This window comes from Prorops nasuta, unplaced genomic scaffold (assembly GCF_024137725.1).
Source record: "Prorops nasuta isolate Cenicafe-Biocafe unplaced genomic scaffold, Cenicafe_Pnas_1.2 PNAS00007, whole genome shotgun sequence".
Taxonomy (NCBI): Eukaryota; Metazoa; Arthropoda; class Insecta; order Hymenoptera; family Bethylidae; genus Prorops; species Prorops nasuta.
The window spans coordinates 8842911-8865230 of NW_027116804.1; the positions used below are offsets into that span (position 1 = coordinate 8842911).

A 22320-nucleotide genomic window follows, 5' to 3' on the forward strand; every position below is an offset into this window, starting at 1 on the left:
TGTCGGCCGGAGTGGAGGTTTTGTCTCTCCGCTCTCCTAGCCCGTTGACACCTTCAGGGAGGACCACACCACCATCCCGAGCCTCAGGAACGGACCCTTCAGCTTCGACCTCTCGCTTTCCGGACTCCCGATAGTCGTCGCATCCCAACTCAACCAGATTGGGGCTAGAAGAGGAGCTCTATAGGTCGCTGTGCTATGCCAACTAGGCCTGGGTTAACGTAGAGTACTCAGGATATAAAGAAGGATCCTGTCAGGATGGAGTATTTATCGCCTAGCCGCCATCGCTGAGAACATCTATCGACCATCGATTCCGGGGCAGCCTCAGCCTAGGACTACCGCTCCCGCTACCGCCAACAACAATATTTGGAGTCGTTCAGGACGGAACTTCCGCCTGTCGACGGAAAAGAAAAGAAAAGAGCTAGAGAAGAGGATAGCCTAGCCTCGCGGATCCTCGTGAATCTTCGATAATGCGATCGATATCCGAGCCTAGTAATGTCGAGGTGGGGATGATCGAGAGGAGCCGAGATCAGTGTGCCGCTATCACAGTCGAAATTTGGCCCTTATTGGAATCCGAAGTGAATCTGGAGCTCTCCGAACCTGACCTGTGGCCGTCTCCAGGAGCCGGGTTGAATCTATCGGACCAACATTGTCTTGAGGAAAAGCTGCCGTATGCGAGAGGAAGAGCTTGAGTTGACGAATCAGGAAAATTGAGCGGATCGGTGAGTGCCTCCCTCGGGTCGACCATGCCAGTAAATGCCGAACTTGCCTTATATCGAGCCATTTTCAGTAGTTGCCAGAAAGCCTTTAATTTGAGTTTTGCGTATGATCAAATGGCCAGGAATTTGATACCGATAACTTGAAGGATTAGTTAAGTAGATTGTCGGGAAGTAAGCTGGAGAAAAACGAAGTATTTTCCTTATTATTTTAGTTATTTATCGTTGGCGGTGTCGTGCGTCGAGGCCTGCCTGTTGTAGGCTCGGCATAATTTTCGATATCTTTATAGAGTCTTGCCGGGACGAGATTGTCCGAGTTTTGTATCGTTTAACGGATTGATAGCCCAAGATTGAGTGTCGCCGGGAGTAGAGTAGCTAAGGGGATTCTATGACCGGGTGACGAGGGGGTCGGGGTCCCGCGGGGGCAAGGGAAGTAGGGGAATTGCCCCCTCTCCTCGAGCGGTTGTGCGCATGCGCATCCTCCTCCCCCGACGTTAAACTCGTAGGGTACACACGTGGGCCCACTCTTACGTTAAGCAGTGGACGCAGAGAAAGAGAGAAAGAGAGAGAGAGAGAGAGAGAGATTCCATCGATGATTGTCGGTATCGCTAACTACCGATAGTTGTCGCGTGTATCCCCCCTCTGACTCCTTTGGTGGGGGGTACAAATGTGGCCTCCCCCTTTTACCTTAAATTCCTTAAAGAGCGGTGCCCAAGCGAATCTTGACGCTCCTGGGATGAGAGTTGGGGGGTGCCCAACCGAGTCTTTACGCTCCTGGGTGCCCGCGCGACCGACTTCTTTTAAGGCGAATAGTGTAGACGCTTTGGAGAAAGAGAGAGAGAGAGAGAGAATACTCGTAGAGAGCGATCCAGTGATCGCTCCCCCATATTTTTTTTTTTTTTTTTTAATTATAATTTATTGAAGTATTAAAAAGGTTTTATTTACAATGCTTTTTTTAGAAATTTTTTTTACATTCAATTGCATGATGTATATATTTATGACAAATGCTACACCACTCTGGTAGTGAACAATTGATGCGTAGGTGACCATATTTTGTACAATTTGTACACCAGTAATGTGGTGTGAGATCTATCTGAGGCTCCATTTGCGTAGCCTCAGTTCTTGTAGCAATGGACTCCGTTTGTGTGGCCATATTTTTCACCTGGGACATATTTGAAAAACATTTTGTTATTTTTTTTTTTTTTTTTGATATTGTAATAACTATTTTAACAAAGCAAATATACTTACAAAAATCACAAAAAGATTTTTAGGCTTTCGCTGCTTCTCCTTCGTTTTCCTCCTCCTCCTCCTCCTCCTCCTCCTCATGCTCTTCTTCTTCTTCTTCTTCCTCTTATTCCACCTGCTCTTGCTCCGCTTGCTGTAGCCCTTCTTGTATTCGATTTCTGAGCTCCACTAGTTTTTCAACTAGTACTATCAAATCAGGATCGTCACCCAACAAATCTTCGTCCTCTTGCACTTCTTCCTCCATTTTACCCATTATTTCCACAAGTTCTTTAACCAAGGCGCTAAATTCAGGATTATCCTCCGGATTCCTCAACAAATCTTCGTCCTCTTCCTCTATTTGTTCCTCTATTTCACTTATTATCCCCACAAGGTCTTCAATCAAGGCATCAAAATCAGGATTATTCTCAAAAATGTCTCGTTTTTTAGGTGTATCACAGAACATTGTCACTGTCGTTGCTAGCGTTAAAATGATCTCAAGATTTTTCGTCACTAGTCGCTCAGATGCAAAACGATCTTCCAATGAAATATGAACTTACTGATTAGACACGTATTTTGTAGTTAATCTGATACCTTTCTTTCTTCTTTATCAATACATACATATTAGTCTACTCTTTATCAAAACGTATTAGCCTCCTATCCGAGAAGCGGAACGCAGTCAAAGAGAAGGAGAAGGAGAAATAGAATTTTGAGGTTGTGAAATGAACGATATTTTTTTTTTGTTTTTTTAATTAAAATTTATAAATATATTTTTAATAACACACATAAAAAAAAAAGTTATAATTGAATTTAATAATAAAATATTATAAAAATGAAGTGGTAGTGAGAGTAGCAGTAGGAGCGGTATCATCTACGAGAAAAAATATTTATTATACTACTTATCCAAGCACTTGATAAAATTTTTTTTTTTTTTTTTTTTTTTTTTTCATTGATTCTTACCGATTGTTGATGGTTTCCAGTAGCTGGAGAACGTCATTATCCTCATCGAACCGTAATATATTTTCTGGAGAAATTTCTTGCTCCATATCAATACCCTCCCACTCCATTTCACTACTAAAATCTGATAGATGAACCTCATCATCATCATCATCATCATCATCATCGTCATTATCCCCATCAGACTGGATATTTGATGTGGATTGTTGCCGCTGAAGCTTCTTCCTCAACATTCTCACAATCGCGGTCAACGCGTTGTTATTCACGTCTTCTATTTCACCCCAATCTCCTTCCAAATCTACTTCTTCTTCTTCTTCTTCCTCCACTAATTCATCCATATTTAGAATGTTTTCAATATTTTGTTCAGTAGATAATCTGTACAATTTAATTACACCCATTTTTTTTTGTAGAAACTATCACGTCAAGCAAACTCGGTAGACTGAGAATGGTAGAGATGTAAGCTCAATACGAAATGTATAATTATTATTATTTTCTCTATCAATACGTATTAGATTTCTCCACTTCACAATAGCTATTAACAGGTTATTATCCTCCTCTTCTACTACCTCGTCCATACTTTGGATGATATCGTTTTATCATTTTTCACGTGAATTCAAGGTTGAGGAGCAGGGGTTTGCTAGTTGAACAATCGTTGTAGTTTTTAAATAAAATTAATATATATTTTTAATAATAATATTATATACACACAATAACAATAATAGTAATGATAATATTGGTCTTAAACTGGAGCAGCAGCAGCAGCAGCAGAATCTGCGATTAAAATATTGAAAATGATTTATTATTATTATTAGTCTTAAATTTTAATTTCATGAAGTACTTAATGTTAGAAGAGTTAAAACTTTTCTTACCGATTGGTGGCTAAAGACGTGGTATAGGTTGATTATTGACATTATCAGAATCACCAGCACCAGCAGCAGCAGCATTAGGCTGAAGCGGTGCAGGTCTTCGAAGTGGTTGATGCTGCTGCTGCAGAAGCCTCCATGTATTTCGTCCTACTACTAACCGCGGTGTTGGCTTTACTATAGCTACAGGCTTTCCTGTTTGTTGATAATCCAACAATGTCATTTTTTTGTCTGGTAAACTGATTTTTTTTTGGTTCGAATTCATTTTGTCTACTGTCAGAAACACTACTGAAGTCGACATTGCTCTCCAGTACGAATAATCCTTATCTATCTCTACTCTAGATTGAGTTACATCTCTTAATCAAAACGTATTAGATTTCTTTCCGTTTACCCCTGATGAAATAGGAAGGGGAATATTTACAATAATATTTCTACAATAATTTTTAAACTATTCTATAAAAATTTAATAATAAAAGAAAAAGAAATGTGGTGATTCATCTTCCTTCTTAGTCTGCTTTGACGCATTATCTTTTTCCTCCTCCTCCCCCTCCTCTATTTTTTTCTCTTCTTCTTCTTCCTTCTTCATCTCCTTTGGCTCAATATCTTCCCCGGTCTGTTTCTCTTCGTCTTTCTTCACTTTAATTTAAAAATACAAATAGGTAATAATTATGAGAAGGTAAAAAAATAAAGTAAATACTTACATTCTTCCTCCTCTATTTTCTCCTCCTCCTCCTCCTCCTCCTTCTCCTCTATTTTTTTCTCCTCTTTATCTTCTTCCTTCTTCGTCTCCTTTGACTCAATATCTTTTTCCTCAGTCTCTTCGTCTTTCTTCACTTTATTTTTTTGAAGAAAAAAATTTTACAAACAAATAATAATTATGGAAATGTAAAAATATTATAAAATAAATACTTACAGTTTTTATGCAAATAATGATGCAGTTTCCGTTCATTCTCTTCGAAGTAACGATTGAAGAAATCGTTAATTCGATTCACGTATTCCTCTGTCAATTCTCTGGGAGGAGTGGGTGAAAGAGGAACAATATCCTCTTGAATCATGATTAATTTACACTTTTCGCAGCTCATTTTTTCTTACTGTCACCGACGATGTTGTAACATTGAATGAGGCTGCGAGGACTTGTTTTCCCCTCTTTATTTCTCTATGATTTTTAAAGAATCACATTTTTGCTTTTATCCATTTGGCAAAAACTGATACCTCCTCGTACGGACAGTGGATACGTTCATTGTTCAAGTTCTTCTCTCGAAAGTGTAAATTGCACGGTGTTTTTTCAAAATTATATAATTCAATTAAATCCTTAAACTTAGGGCAACCATACACTTCTAAATTAATATTATCCACATTCATCCTATTCAATAGATTTTTTTCAATGTTCCCTCCCTTGTAGGCTACTACGGGATTCTCGCACGTTAGGCAACCTCTAATAAAATCTTCCACATCCTCCTGCTCGTATTTCTCGAATCCCGTATCACTGTATTTTATACCATGCACCATATTTAGCAAAAACCACACAGTTTTTTTGTCTTTTTCACTAAGGTTTTTCATACTGTCACGCAAACGAAAAGATGCGTAAGAAATTTGGTTACTTTTTAAATCAATTATAGCTATATCTTTATATTTAAGTTCTTTTTTATAAACTAAGAAACCTTCTATATCCATTATGTGAGTTATTCTATGCATTGTTGCGCTATTCTCGACGAAGATAAAAACTGAAATGAAGCATCTCCGAAGAAATATCTCCGTAGAGAGAGAAAGATTTTTTAAAAATATAAAGTTACATTCGATAAGGAGTCCATTCTTTCTTAATCTCTGGAAGATATTTTTTTTCCGAAGAAACTAACAATGGGAAAAAATTCTTAGAAAATATCCCCTCCTAAAAAAAAACATTAAATTTTAATATTTTCTTAAATGCGACAAAAAAAAGATCGTTCAGTATTGCATCGAGCGACTGACGACGACGATAATGACACCGACATTCGTTGATTTTCAAGGTTTTGTATTGACCGACAAGAGTTTTATAGTTAAAGAATTTGCGGTGTTGCGTGATAATGAAGTGTATCACAATGTATTTTCACCACCATTTCAAGAAGCTTGGTTGAGCGATCTCGAGAGAGAACAGAATGAGTAAGTATTTTTTTTTTTTTTTTTGAATGTATTGTTTTGTATATAATTTTTTTTTTTTTTAAAGTTGGCTTTATTTTAATCGACATGGATTCAATTGGACCGACGGTCATTCACCTTATTACAAGCATAAAGATGTAATAAGAAAGTATGTAACGTCGTACGATGAAGATTGGATTTTCGTGAAAGGACGGGAGAAATATGATTGGTTGAGAAAAATTTGCAACTTAGAAAATATGTACAATGCGAAGGAGTGTGAGTGGGGTAAATTTAGTCTTGGATGGAGTAAAAATTTCGAACCACCGTTACCCAAGTGTATGAATCATTATGGTATATGTTCACTGCAAAATGTTTACTTTATGAAATCTGTATATGATCAATATATAAAGGAATAAAAGACTTCTGAAAAAAAAACAATGTATATCAATGTCAGTATGCATCTCGGACGAAACAATGGGATGTGTAGATACCCCTACTTCCATTCTCTATTCGATATATATAAGCGTTACTCTTCGGGAGAGACGCATTCGCAATTATTAATTTATTGTTGTTGTTCACCGTATGACAGAGTCATTTCTTTAAGAAAAAACATAAAATGTCGACTGAATTGCGAAGAAAATTTTTTACAATTAATAGTGCGAATGAGTACGATGCGTGGGTACTGGAATGTCGCGAGCATATTCGACGATTGAGCAACGCGGATCGAGCTTTACCCGTTGGAACGCGTCAGAAGAATTTTGCCGAAATCGCGTGTATAAAGTGTCTGTTGCTACGAGCGCAGAGGGAATTGAATTATATTAAATCAGGGGCTGGTTGTAGCAATGACGTACAAGGACTTACCTGGGAGGAGCTTGATTCGGCGTTTCGAAGTCGAATATGCAGCGGCATGGTAGTTAATAGTAATTATATAGAGCCTAAGGATTTTTTAGTAGACGCGGAAGTATTAGTGCGTACGCGTATAGATAAGGTATTTGTTAGTGCAAATAGTGTTAAGGTTAATTGTGTATTTAACGGACAATTCATCTCTAAGGACCAGAGTGATGATAAAAACATTAGTACGACTAATGCTACATTGTATAAGACTGATAATTTTAGTGATTGGTATAGGAAAAACATTTTAGACGTTATAATGAAAAAATTAAGTGAATTTCAAGAGCGTGATAGTGGATGGGCTTTGCACAAAATTCATTATTTAATAGTTAACATTAATCGTTTTAACCCGTTGCACGCGGGTTGTAGAATTAATATACCATCCGCTATCACGAGTAGGAAAGCTCTGATAAATTTAGAAACCAGTGATAATGCATGTTTCGCGTGGTCCGTGACGGCGGCACTCTATCCGGCAAAACCTACGGCTAATCCAAAGCGCACGTCCTCTTATCCACATTTTCGGACGGTTTTAGACGTCGGTAGCCTAACCTTTCCGACTACGCTAAAACAGATTCCGAAATTCGAGACGGATAATGACGTGTCGGTTAACATCTTTACCTTGGAGAATGAAGAGCCAAATATCGACGCAAAAATCGTACCGCTTCAGGTGACGAAGAAGAAGAGATCGAGGCATGCTAATCTTCTTCTCGTCAACGATGAACAGGGGGCAGGACATTTCATGTGCATAAGGAATCTGTCGAGATTGGTGCGAAGTCAATTCACCAAGAGCAAAAATGCGCATTATATATGCGATCGGTATGTATTAATAATGATACAAATATAACTGCATATGTTTTATTTATTTATTTATTTTTTTTTTTTTTAGATGTCTCCACTACTTTCGCACAGTGGAGAGGCTGGAGTCGCATGAGCAGGATTGCTCGCAGCTCAACGATAATCTCCGATTGATGTTACCGAGAGAGTCCGAGGATCGCTGGGTTTCCTTCAAGAACATCAAAAATGGGGAACGAGTGCCATTCGTCGTATACGCGGATCTGGAGTGCATATTATCAAAAGTTGAACAATCGAACAGTAGTGATATTTATCAGAAGCATGAACCTATGAGTGTAGGCTATTATTTAAAAAGTGCTCGCGATGCGTCACTCTCGAAATACGATGCTCATCGGGGTGCCGACTGCATCGAATGGTTCGTACGCGAGCTCGAGGTCATTGCGCGCATCGCGAGCGAGAAACTGGGGACTGTCGTGCCCATGCATAATCTTAGTATTAGCGAACGATCGCGTCACTATAATGATCCCAATTGTCATATATGCAAAAAGCCGTTTCTTCCGAATCAACTACGAATTCGCGATCACGATCATCTGACCGGCAGATACAGAGGACCGGCTCACAATAATTGTAATTTAAATTTCAAAGATTCGCATGTCATTCCAGTCATTTTCCACAATTTTTCCGGCTATGATTCACATTTCATTTTCGAGACGATCGCTAATTTGTACGAGGGATCGGTATATCTGCTGCCTGTGCATAAGGAAAAATACATTTCATTCACCAAATATCTGCGAAATTATAATATACGGCTGAGATTTATCGATTCGTTCAAATTCATGGCCTCCAGTTTGGACAAATTGAGCTCGTACTTGGCGGAATCTCAGCTGACAAATTTGAGGTCACAATTTTCGGAATTGAGCGTCGAACAGTTGAATTTGCTTACGAGGAAAGGTATTTTTCCTTACGACTATATAGATAGCGCGGCTAGATTGGAAGAGACGGCTTTACCACCGCGACAGTCGTTTCGCAACAGACTGACCGACAGCGATATCAGCGAGGAAGCATACAATCATGCCGTAGAGGTATGGACCAAATTCCACATGCGCACACTGGGTAGTACAGTGACCTGTACCTGAAGACCGATGTCCTATTGTTGACCGATGTTTTCGAAAGTTTTCGCGATAGTTGCATGCTAAATTATGAGTTGGATCCAGCCCATTATCATACGCTACCGGGCTTCACCTGGGACGCGATGTTGAAGCATACGGGAATCAGGCTGGAGCTTTTCACGGACGTGGATATGTTGCTGTTCGTGGAGCGCGGTATACGCGGTGGTTTGAGTCAGTGCTCCCATCGTTACGAGAGGGCCAACAATCGGTATATGCGGGACTACGATCCGGCGGAACCGTCGAAATATCTCATGTATTACGACGTAAACAATCTGTATGGGTGGGCAATGTGTCAGCCGCTGCCCACCCATGGATTCCAATGGATCGAGGACGCTGCCAATCTCGATGTCTCCGCTATACCCACGGATCATCCCGAGGGTTATATTTTGGAGGTCGATTTGGAGTATCCGCGCGAGCTTCACGACAAACACGCGGACCTACCGTTCTGCATGGTGCGCGAGAAGCCGCCGGGCGCGAGCCAGGAGAAGCTGCTGGCCACTTTAAACGATAAGACCCGTTACGTAATACATTATCGCGCTCTGCAACAATGTATGCGTAATGGACTCGTACTGAAGCGTATACATCGCGGTTTAAAGTTTCAGCAGTCCACCTGGCTACGCGATTACATCGAGCTGAATACGCGTTTGCGCACCGCGTCCACCAACGAATTTGAGAGGAATCTCTTCAAGTTGATGAACAACGCGGTTTTCGGTAAAACAATGGAGAACGTGAGGAATAGAGTTGACGTGAGGCTCGCAACCAAGTGGGAGGGAAGATACGGGGCGGAAAGCCTGATTTCCAAACCGAATTTTCACAGTCTCGCGATTTTCAACGAGAATTTGGTGGCGATTCAATTGTCGAAATTGTCCGCGAAATTTGATAAACCCATTTACGTGGGAATGAGTATTTTAGATATTTCAAAAATTTGCTTGTATGAATTCCACTATGACTATATGCTTCCTACATTCGGCGGTAAATGTAGAGCGATGTATACCGACACGGACAGTCTGATATACAGTGTCGAGTGCGACGACGTTTACTCGGTCATGAAACGCGATCTCGCGCGATTCGACACCAGCGATTATCCTGACGATAATCGGTATGACTTGCCACGCGTCAACAAAAAGATACCCGGTCTGATGAAGGACGAGAACAATGGTCGTGTCATGACCGAGTTCGTAGGACTGAGGGCAAAAATGTATACTTTCAAGGTGCAGGACTGTGCGAGAATTACCAAAAAAGCCAAAGGTGTCAAAGGTTACGTTATCGATAGAAATATAACATTTGACGACTACAAGGATTGCTTGGATAATTTCACCGTACAGTCTCGCAGTCAAAATTTGATTCGATCGAGGCTGCACCAGGTTTTCTCGATCAGTCAGAGAAAGGTCGCCCTCAGTCCGTACGACGACAAGCGTTTCGTTACACCCGGCACCGCGGCGACTCTACCCTGGGGACATTATAGTCTAAAATAATTTGTTTATTTATTTATTTATTTATTTATTCTATATTTTGATACATCTTAATAAAAGTTATTATAAAACATTGCTCTTATTTATCCAGGAATTGTGCGTCCTGTCGAATCCCAGCCACTTAACGAACACTTTATCGCCCTTTCTACGCAATACTCTCTCCACCAGATACACATCGGGATTGATGGTTTTCGAAAGCTCGTATTCGTAAAATCCACCCAACAGTTCCGTACCCCTGGAGTCCTTGAGGAGATACGTAGCGGGATTGGTCCTCTGCACTTTCGCCACCTCGAATATTTCGGTAGTCCAATTAGGCGTGTAGCCTTTGGCGAACATCTGCTTGTATTTACTGATTCGTACGAAATCACCGACTTTGAACTTGGCACGACCTGCGACCTTGATGTGGCTGTATACTGTCTTGAGTAGCTTATCTGCATGCTCGGGTTTCACATCCACGGGACGCATTCCCGTGGTACGATGCTTTCGCGCATTGTACGCGTCCACCAACTCTTGCAGCATAGCGCGCCACTTGTAATTACCGTTCAACGTAAATCGTTTCCACATTTCCGTCTTCAACGTACGATTCCAGCGCTCGACTATCGACGCTTTCATCACGCTGTAGGTCGAGTAGTGATTTATCCCGCGTTTCTTCATCAACGCCCGAAAGTCACTGTTTTAAAACTCCTTGCCGTTGTCGGTCTGTAAATTTTTCGGACATCTGCCGTTCTTCAGTAGGATTCTCGTCATTGCCGTCGTCACTTCTCCGCCGCTCTTGGTCTTCAATGCCACCGCCCAAGCGTATTTCGAGAGGGTATCGATTACAGTGAGAATGTACTGGTGACCCGCATCGACGTAATTGCGCATATCAACAAGATCGGCCTGCCAGAGATCGTCGAAGCCGCGCACGATGACTCTTCTGCGTGGAAAATTTATCCTCGCCGGTGCGTGGAGCTCCTCCACCAACTGTATCTTTTCTTTGCTCATTTTTTCAAAAATAGACAGATTCTTCGAAATTCCTAATGAAAAGTGTTGCTAAGTATTGCTCTTTCCAGATCTCTTTTACTCACTTTATCATCCAATTTTTCACAAATTGTTTGAAAAATTTGGTCCATCTTTTTCTCAAATTGTTCATTATGTTTATTCAATGTCATTGTCAGATATTGTTTGAATTCATGCAGTAAATGTTCTAAATTTGGTTCGTGTTTCCTACTCTCACCATCCAGTCCAATTCCAAATTTATTTATCGACATTTCAAAAATCAGTCTCCTGATCCTCGTTATTATTATTCCTCTTTTTGATGGCTCGTAATGTCGAGAGTATACAGTCTACGATGTATGTTAAACAAATGCAAATTTCACAGCAGCAGGAGTCAGACATTTATTTACCTCGTACTACCGAAAGACGTTGATATTACACTGAGGTAAGAGTGTAACGTGCAACTTTCTTTATACGATGAGATCCTCGTCGCGCAACTCCTCGATTATCGACTGTATCTCGTTGTGATGACTCGTATTACCGGCAGCCACCGACGCGATCAAAAGTCTCAAACGTTCGATCAATTCATTCGGATCGTTCCAATGTACGTAGTTGATTGGTCCCTCGGTGACACGCATAAGACCTTTACCCTTTTTTTTCGATGATGCTGATGACGGTTTACTTGCGCTCGACGGTTTACTTGCGCCCGATGTTGACGCGTCAGAAGTTGACGATTTTCTTGCGCGTGATGTTGATGGTAACCGATAAGGCGGTAAAATAGGTTTTCCCAATAGCAATGGTTTCATAATTTCTGTATATTTTGCACCTCTATTACCTTTGATTTGTTTTAGACTATCGTTTAACAGTTTATGCGCTTTAGTTTGATTGAGAATACTCTTGTATTGTTCCAAATCGTCGGGTTTTATAATGGCTCGATTGGGTTCTCTCATGAAAATTAGTTCATAAGTACCCATTGTACCGGTGTATAACGTCTTATCGAGAATAATATCTCCCTCATGACTTATTTCAAATTTACATTTACCAAGCGTCAGTTGATCATCTTCATAACGAGGTCCAAAAGCACGATCAATCAAGTTATCCCTATCAGTCAGAAGTAATTTAATATACTTGCCAGGGATCGGATGTAATTGAATATGTTGAAAGACATGTTGAAACAAGCCTGGTTCCTGTTTTTCATCAACATTTAATTTTTCTAGCAAACTTTTTTTTGAATCGGGCGACGGTTGATCGGTTATAGAAGACTCGTCGTCGTCGTCGTCGGTCATGAAATCCAATGGATTCGTAATAGTTTCACTAATATTACTACTACTAAGATTCTTTGCTCGTTTATGCGGTGTCGATGTGAAATAGGCTCCCCTCTTCAATTTATCGTTGTATGTGACAAACGAACTATTATTATTATTATTATTTGTGTTATCCTCCGTTTGCGAAACGAGTTTCTTCAATGGTTCGACTATCGGCTTGAATGTCTCGTTCAAACTGCTCTCCATTATCGCCTTCTCCGATTTCAAGGCACGATGCTTGTCGCGAATGACCTCGCTCGTCTTGGCGATCCTCTTCAGAAGCGATTTTTCATCCATCGCGATGCTGTATAAAACAGCTTTCCCCCGAATTGAACGGTTTTTAACCGACCTGTTGCGATGCTGTATTCTCCCCGAACCGACACGGGTTTTAACCGACCTGACACGGTGATCCGAACAGCCTGCGCTCCAGTATCAAACTGACACTCAAGGCCGTGATCGTGAAACCTTACCGGCATGATTATCGACATTCACAAGGCCGAAACCTTACCGGCAAGGTCGAAACCTTACCGGCCTGACAAGACCGTTCACTCGATCATGGCGTACTCGTTGAAACCTTTGCGATAACGACCGTTCCTCAGAGAGCTATCCTTGTCTATTACTAAGAAACCGTAATCGCGACTCCAACAGGTCGAACACAATGTGAGAAATTTCTCATACGACATATCACTGTTGACGTGATCGTTGAAAATATGCTTCAGATTAGTTCCATCCTGCTTAAATATTATTAGCAAGTTTGCGTTATCTCGTATCAGATGCTTCGGTATTTTCGCATAAGTCTGACAGAGGTAGAAACAATCGATGTTGGAATGTCTACCCATGCAAAAGTAGTCCCTTATATTGTCCTGCTTGTCGTTGGCCACATCGTCGAATATGAAAATGGAATTCGGCTTTGCATCCGCGACGTTCACAACCTCGCAATTGTTGGAAAATTGAAAGTAACCGATTTCCTCCGTTTCCTGCAGAAGCTGCTCCAGATATCGATACTTCGGTTGCTGGAGCGCTTTCGAGTAGACGTACAGGTTCTCGAATCTCACACCGTGCGGACTCTCTATGAGGCTCAGCAGCACGTTTGTCTTACCGCAATTCGACGGACCGCAAACTATGCAGCGTATCGTAGATGGTAATAGCGATCCGTGACGTTTTTTTTTTATTTGCGCGGTAGCATTGTGAGCATCCAAATTTGTCACGCGAATAGTCGGCACGTGCTTCACGAAATGCATCCTCGCTATTAACCTTCGGGAACAGCCGTATCGTTCATTTATATTTCGCGAATTACGGAACTATTCGGTCAGTTGCCATTACGATGGCGTTCATGCTAGTCGTCGTCGATTCTCTGCATAACTTGACGAATCATCAGCTCGAACACATACCGAAGATCGTATTGCTCGAGTACTTTCCAGACAGTATCGCGAGTGTGTGGGAAAGATTACCTCGGCACATTCGCGCGGACTCGGATGTGCAGCAATATCAATATTGTTTGCAACACTACAATCTACCTGATACCACTCACCACGACGGACCACCGGGACGGATAAAAGACTGTTACGTTTGTCAGCAAGAGAAGCAGTTGCTCTAAATGTCTGGATCGTTCTTCAATAAAGTCTTGAAAAAATTGCCATTTGAGCTGCACGTGCCCGGTTACAATTATTGCGGACCCGGCACTCGACTTCGCGAAAGATTGGAGCGCGGCGATCGTGGTATAAATCCGCTGGACGAGGCCTGCCTCGATCACGACTTAGCATATTGGCACAACGAGGATCTACCGGAGCGTCATCAGGCCGATAAAGTGCTAGCGAGGAGAGCGCGTGAACGTATTAACGTAAGAGACGCGACCTTGGGTGAACGCGCGGTCGCCGCAGCCGTATGGGCATCGATGAATGCTAAGCGTAAACTTGGCTTGGGATTACATAATAATAATATTGTTGCGATGAAGAAAGCAGTAGCGGCTAAAAAAAAGAACAACAACAAGAAAAAAATTGGTATTACGAGGAAGAGAAGAATTCGAATGCCGAGGAAACGGGGTGGTATAATACCTATACTTCCACTACTAGGTGCAGTCGGAGCATTGGCAGGTGGAGCATCGGGTATAGCGAGTGCTGTAAACCGTGCAAAAGCTGAGAGAGAACGATTGCGGGAAATGCAACGTCACAATCGCGCGATGGAAGCGTCGCGCGAGAGAGGCCGAGGTCTTTATCTGAAACCGTACAAGCGAGTCGTCGGAGCGGGTATCCGTGGAAAAAAAAAAAAAAAACAAAAAAAAAACAAAAAAAAACAACAAAAAAACAAAAAAAAACAACAAAAAAACGGTCGAGGAAGAAAATGAATGAGAGAAAATTTCGTCGTCGTCGTCGCGATGCTCTCCCGGATTCAGGTCCTACTAGTAACGTACAATTGGCACTCATCTGCCGACGCATACCATACTTCCGTGGAGTCTTTATGCGCACATCTCTGCCGCTAGACGGGCCGCGGTGCAACGAGTGCGCGATCGTGAATCTCGACGATCAATGCGGTCCTGGTACCCACTGGGTAGCCTACGTCAAGCGTAACGACATCGTCCTATACTTTGATTCCTTCGGAAATTTGAAACCGCCGAAAGAATGTGTGCGTTACTTTGGCCCTAACGTTACAATCTACTACAATCATGATCGATATCAATCGTACGATAAAAGTAATTGCGGTCAGTTGTGCGTGAAATTCCTGCGAGAACAGATACTTTGAAAAAAAAAAAATGTCTTTCACCGTGACATTATCGGATCGTAAATCAGTATTAAATTCAGATTTCTTTCCCCCCATCAATCTGCAAGACGATCGGTACGAGATCGGTCTCGTGGACATGCAAACGTACAACTCGATAGCCAATGTGGACGAGACGAATAATAAGTTCTACTACGACAACGATAAGGTACTGACGATACCCAGAGGCTGTTACGAATTGAGTGCGATAAATGAGTATTTGCAGTCTCAACTTTCTGCGAGACACGAAATTCAAGACGACATTGACAGCGTTATTCTTCTACGAGCGAATAACAATACACTGAAGAGTGAAATATTCTGCAAATATTCGATTGACTTTGGAAAACCGAATAACATTGGCTCGCTACTGGGCTTCTCGTCGAATCGCGTGATCGAGCCGAACGTCCAGGCTGAATCCGACGATACCGTGGACATTGTGAAAACAAATATTCTACGCATCGAGTGCAACATTGCGGGTGGTGCGTACACCAACGGTAGACCACGACACATTATTCACGAGTTCTTTCCCAGCGCACCACCGGGCTATAAAATCTCGGAGGCACCGAAAACCGTCATTTATCTACCTGTCATCGTCAGAGTAATCGACCGTCTCACGTTACGTATCCTCGATCAGGACGATCGTCTCGTAGACTTTGGACGTGAAGAAATTACCATAAGATTACACATTAAGAAATGTTAATTTACAAAAGTAGTAGTAGTAACGAGGATTATAAAGCGGTGAAACTGGATGAAACGTTCGCTAGTCGTTCGTCCTACGTGGAGTCGAATACACCGGCTCGGAGTGAAAATCGCGACAAGAGGAGCTTCCTGCTAACGAGAAGAAATATCGAATTTTTACAATCATTGGGATTCACCGTGAAGAGATTGGGCGAAGGTAGTACATAGTGGAACAATGGCAGATCCCTTGAACGTCACCGCACCGCTGACCTACGACAATCGCATCACGAAAATGGAGATGCATGCCTACAATCCGTATGCGAACGCCTCGTTGGCGAACAGCGACGAGATTCGCATTCCCATACAGCAGCAAGATTTGATACTCCTGCCGTGCGAGAGTTATCTCTACGTCGAGGGCCAGCTGGTGGAGGGTACGCGTGACGCGAGCGCCACCAACGATGATACAGTTACGCTCGACTGCAATTCCGCGGCTTTCCTCTTCGACGAGATTCGTTATGAATTGAACGGTATCGAGATCGACCGATGCAGAAACGTCGGTATTACCAGCACTCTGAAGAATCTCGTTTCCCTGAGCACCGAGGAGAGCGCCAGTCTACGTCATTCCGGATGGTTCGTCGCTACGGCCAGAGACCGGCTCAAAAAGGAGGAGGCTCTTAAGAATTTCAGCTTTTGCGTGCCCCTGAAAATGCTGTTGGGATTCTACGAGGATTATCGGCGAGTCGTCGTTAACGCGCGTCACGAGCTCGTTCTCATTCGCGCGCGCGACGATACAAACGCCATTTACTCGGCGGTGAAAATCACCGATTCGTCGATCAAGCTGCTACGAGTGCAATGGAGAATACCCCATGTGACCCTGAACGAAATTACGAAACTCCAATTTCTCGGTATCGTCGAGCAGGACAAGAGTCTGTCACTCGCTTTTCGCGCCTGGGAACTTTACGAGTATCCCCTTCTGCCCAAGTCGCAGCGACACACGTGGTCCGTGAAAGCGTCCACGCAATTGGAGAAGCCGCGATACGTCATTCTGGCGTTCAGAACGAACAAGAAGAGTAATCAGCACGAGGATGTGCTGAGATTTAATCATTGCAAAGTCCTCGATGTCAAACTCTATCTGAATTCCGAATCCTATCCGTACGATCGTCTCGACACTGATTTCACGAAATCCCGCTACTCCGTCCTCTACGACATGTATGTAAAGTTTTTCACCTCCTATTACGCTGGTGAGAAACTCGGGAGACCCATGCTCGACTATACGGACTTTTTGACGTACGGGCCGCTCTTCGTCATCGACTGCTCGCATCAGAACGAGTCCATAAAAACCGGCACGGTCGACGTTAAACTCGAGATCGAGTGTATGGAAATCATTCCGGATAATACTACAGCCTATTGTTTAATCATACACGATAAAATTGTACAATATAATCCTCTTACGAATATTGTTAGAAATGTAAGTTAAAAAATTATTGTTAGAAATATAAGTTTATAAAAAAAAAAAAAAAATAAAATACTTTCTTAAAGTTCTTAATGTTTTATTCCTAAATTCTACATTATGGGAGATTAAACGTAGGGAATAAATAAATATTAATAATTATAAGCATCAATTAATTTTTTATTTTTAATACAAAATATCTATCAAACTTTACACTTAAATTCCACGTTGTGGTATTTTCCTCCTTTGTATAGCATTATTAAATTTTTGGCTGTTGCAGCCTTTTGCAGCTGCTGCAACTGCTCCGTATCCTCCGCCAATTTTGCCATTCTCCCTGGCAGGAATACCCAATCGGCTGTTGGCAGCTTTACAATAATTTTTATGCCATATTTTGTCTTAATTATTTCAACTTCAGATATTTCGTATTCGTCATTTTCCGTTAAGCTATCTAATTTAACGAATTTTTTTGGAATGACACTTCCTAATTCATTGATCTTATTGAAGTTCATTTTTATCTCTATGAAAAAATTAGTCTCATTAGAGTAAAAAAAAAAATCAATTAAATAATGCATTTACTAATCGAATGAAAAAGAAAATCCTTACCTTTTTTTATTTATGTAAGAATCAAGTTTATTTTTAATGCGTTCAAACACACACACAAACTTATTTTTTCTGAATAGTTCAAGCACGCGTGGTACGACTATGCAGCTCTCGTTTAACAGACTGACTTTTTATATGAACGATATTATCATATATTAAGCGTATGCAATGTTTGGAAGGGGTAATTTTTGTTTTTTTTTCTTTCTTACTTGCGATGAATTTCCATTGTGATTGACCTATAGGTTTATCACAGTATAACACAATAGGAAAAAATATCTATGGATATCACTATACGGGGATTATTCAGAGGGTATAGTGTATCCTTCTTAATTAAGAAAGAAATAATGGAAGGGTTAATTTTTTTTTTTTCTTACTTGCGATAAATTTCCATTGTGATTGACCTGTAGGTTTATCACAGTATAACACAATAGGGAAAAATATCTATGGATATCTCTATATACGGGGAGGGTATAGTGTATCCTTTAAGAAAGAAAGAATGGACTTCTAATGTAATTTCATATTGAAAACAAACGATAAAGACTCTCTCTCTCTCTCTCTCTCTCTCTCTCTCTCTCTCGACGGGATTTCTTCAGAGGATTCATTCAGTCCTCGAACCTACAGCAGTACACGTTGAAAGAGCAAAATATTAAAAATGGAAAGTGAAAAGTGTTCTGTGACGATAAATCGTGCAGAAGAGGAGGAAACTGCAGCAGAATCTATGCAGGATTATATTAGGAGAATTAACGATTCTCATGAACGCTATTTTCGAGAATATGAAGCGATGCTTCAGCGAAATATGCATTGTAAGTACTTATTTTATTAATTTTTAAAAGAAGAAAACCCACCCATACATAGAATCATGAAATAATCTTACAACACACATACGAAAAAAAAAAAAAAATTTTAATTTTTTTTCCTTTTATTTTTTAGCAGCTATTGATTTAGAGGAGGAGGAGGAGGAGGAGGTGATTTTTGTAAGTATACTTGATTTGTAAAGTAGTTATTACAATATTAAAAAAAGTTTTCAAATATGTCCTAGGTGAAAAATAGTAGCACGCAGACGGAACCTATTTTCGCAAAAACAGAGGCTACACAAATGGAACCTGAAATGGATTTAACACCACATTATTGGTGTACTAATTGTGAAAAGTATGGTCACCTAAAAATTAATTGTACACTTCCAGAGTGGTGTTCCATTTGTAAACAATACATTCATCATACTATCGAATGTATGAAAAACTTTTAAAAATTGTAAATAAAACCAATAAATATATTTTTACTTAAATTTGTGTTTCTTCAATACCTTTCCATCCATCCACTTTACAAAATAATATTCTGCGTTCCTTAATACTTCAATAAATTATAATTAAAAAAAAAAAAAAAAAAAGATTCCCTTTTTTCTAACTTACGAAAAAAAAAAAAAAAAAATATGGGGGAGCGATCACTGGATCGCTCTCTACGAGTATTCTCTCTCTCTCTCTCTCTTTCTCCAAAGCGTCTACACTATTCGCCTTAAAAGAAGTCGGTCGCGCGGGCACCCAGGAGCGTAAAGACTCGGTTGGGCACCCCCCAACTCTCATCCCAGGAGCGTCAAGATTCGCTTGGGCACCGCTCTTTAAGGAATTTAAGGTAAAAGGGGGAGGCCACATTTGTACCCCCCCACCAAAGGAGTCAGAGGGGGGATACACGCGACAACTATCGGTAGTTAGCGATACCGACAATCATCGATGGAATCTCTCTCTCTCTCTCTCTCTTTCTCTCTTTCTCTGCGTCCACTGCTTAACGTAAGAGGGGGGGGGGGGCCCACGTGTGTACCCTACGAGTTTAACGTCGGGGGAGGAGGATGCGCATGCGCATAACCGCTCGAGGAGAGGGGGCAATTCCCCTACTTCCCTTGCCCCCGCGGGACCCCGACCCCCTCGTCATCCGGTCATAGAATCCCCTTAGCTACTCTACTGCCGGGCATCAATTCCGTTTCCAGCTCACTTTCATCTTGAAGAATATGTTCTCCGCTTTTGAGGCGTGTGAGATGGTTAGACTTCTGTTTGATTAAATATTCGCGTATATTAGTTTCTCGGTATAGGTGACTGGCCGTGATCGTAGGCAATATTCACCACCTTTTTCTCTAAAGTGAGTTGTATCCTCTTCATGTACCTCTACCTGACGCTTGTAATCCGTTGAGAATTTATCATAAGGTGTAATAGGAAGTGGCGGGCCAATCGATTTACGAATTTCGACTTTTAGCTCTTACGATTTAAATCTGAGGTGTTATCGATCGTTGTAAATAGCTTATTTGGTGAATAAACCTCAGAGTTTTCCTAGGTAAATCATGACTTGTCCTTTATTCGTATTTTACCTCTTTGGTTAAGGATTATCGTAGCCGCTTTATCGAAAGCCTCTCCTAACCAGACCCCTCTCGACTTCCGTTTCCGGTGTGTGGATGAGTAAATGGAGTGAGTGAGTGAGAGGTTGAGAAAGAGAAAAAGAAAGGTTAGTGCGAAAAGCGGAGAATAGGGAGTAGAAGGGAAAGAAGAGGAGAAGAAGGGCGAGCAGAAGGGATATAAGGGAAAGGGAGGGAAGGGAAAACAGAGTGAAAACGGGAGAAGGAAAGGGAGGCGAGATTTTAGAGGTTAGGAAGGAAGGCGCGAAAGTGACGGTGTGAGACAGGAGGATAAGGAGGAAAGGAGAGAGTAGGGACACCTGTTGGGAAGAAAAGGAAGGAGTAGGAGGTCGGTAAAGTAGAAAGGAGTAGGAAAGCAGGGAAATGGAAGGAAAGGGAGATAAATCGGGGAAGGATGAAGGGAGGAGAGAGGAAAGAAGAGAGGAGGAGGGGAAGGAGAGAGAGGGGGGGAGAATTAACATAGGGAGACTGATAAAGAACAGAGGGGAAGGAGAGAGGAGGAGGACGGAGAGTATGGGAAGTATGGAGGAGTATTTGAGTGGGAAGAGAAAGGACAGGGAGGAAGAGGAGGAGAGAGGAAAGGGGGACAGATGGGCCTTTAAGAAGAGTGCCAGGGTGGCAAGATCGCCGGAGAAGGGAGAAGAAGGGGGAATAGAGAAGGTAATGAAGGCGATAGAAAGCATGAGTAGGAAGATAGACGGGATAGAGGAAGGAAAGAAGGAGATATTAAGGAAAATAGAGGAAGTGAGAGATGAAATGGAGAAGGATAGGAGAGAGTGGAGGGGGGAGATAGAGGGGTTGAAGGGGAGAATGGAGGCGCTGGAGAGAAAAGAGAAGGAGAGGGAGAAGCAGGAGAGAGGGGAAGGGAAGGAGGGCAAAGGAAAGGGGGAGAGCGTGATGGAGGAGAGGATAAAGAGATTGGAAAGGGAGAAAGAAAGAGAGGAGAGAGAGAGGAAAAGGAATAACATAGTAGTGTGGGGGATGGAAAACGAAGAGGGGGGCGAAGAGAGAGTAAGGGAGGAAGTAAGAAAGATATTGGAGGTGATAGGGGTGAAGGAAGGAGTGAAGGAGGTGAGGGTGTTGAGAGGAATGAAGGGAGAAGGGAGAAAAGGGGTAGAGGTGAGGTTGGAGAGCAGGGAAATAAAAAGGAGGGTGATGGAGGGGAAAAGTAGATTGAGAGGGAGGAAGGAAAGAATAGAGGACGATTTGACGTGGGAGGAAAGGAGGATAATGGGAAGGATGAGAGAGATAGCCGAGGGGAGGAGAAGGAAAGGAGAAAGGGTAAGGGTGGGGTATATGAAATTATGGGTGAATGAGGAGGAGTGGAGATGGAACGAGTGGAAAGGTGGATTATGGAACAAGGAAGGAAAGGGATGGGAGGAGGAAGGAGTAAGAGGAAATTTTGGGATAAGAGAAGGGAGAAGGGATGGGAAAGTATAGAGAAAAGAGGGGATGAAAGGAGAGAGATGGAGAAGAAGGAGGATGGGAGGAAAAAGGAAAGGAAGGGAAAGGGGGAAGAGGGGGATAGGAAAGAGTGGAGTAGAAGAGAAAGAGGAAGAGGAAAGGACGGAAAGGAGAAGGGAGGAGGAATAGAAATCGCGTTTTGGAATGTAGCAGGGGTGACAAATAAAGATGAGGACTTTTGGCAGAGGATAGGGAGGTGGGATGTGGTGTGTTTGGTGGAAACATGGTTAGAAGAAAAAGGATGGAATGCGCTGAGGAAGAAGTTACCAAAAGGATTTGAATGGTGGGTGCAGTGGGCGAGAAGGCAGGAAAAAAAGGGGAGGGCAAAAGGAGGGATAGTGATGGGAGTGAAGGAAGGAATCAAGGGAAAGAGGAAAGGAGAGGAGAGGGAGGAGGAGGGGATCATGGAGATAGAGGTGAAGATAGGGAAAGAGGAGTGGAGGATAATAGGGGTGTACGTTGGGAAGGGGATGAGGAACATAGAGGATGGGCTGAGGAGGG

At 42.0% G+C, this 22320-nt stretch overlaps 1 protein-coding gene across 1 annotated transcript; it reads left to right on the forward strand.

The window, feature by feature from the left end:
- Positions 1-20718: 20718 nt before the first annotated feature.
- LOC136775077 (golgin subfamily A member 6-like protein 22) lies at positions 20719-21795 on the forward strand. The gene has a single exon (XM_066729553.1). The coding sequence runs from the start codon at positions 20719-20721 to the stop codon at positions 21793-21795; it is 1077 nt and encodes a 358-aa protein (XP_066585650.1).
- Positions 21796-22320: the final 525 nt, after the last annotated feature.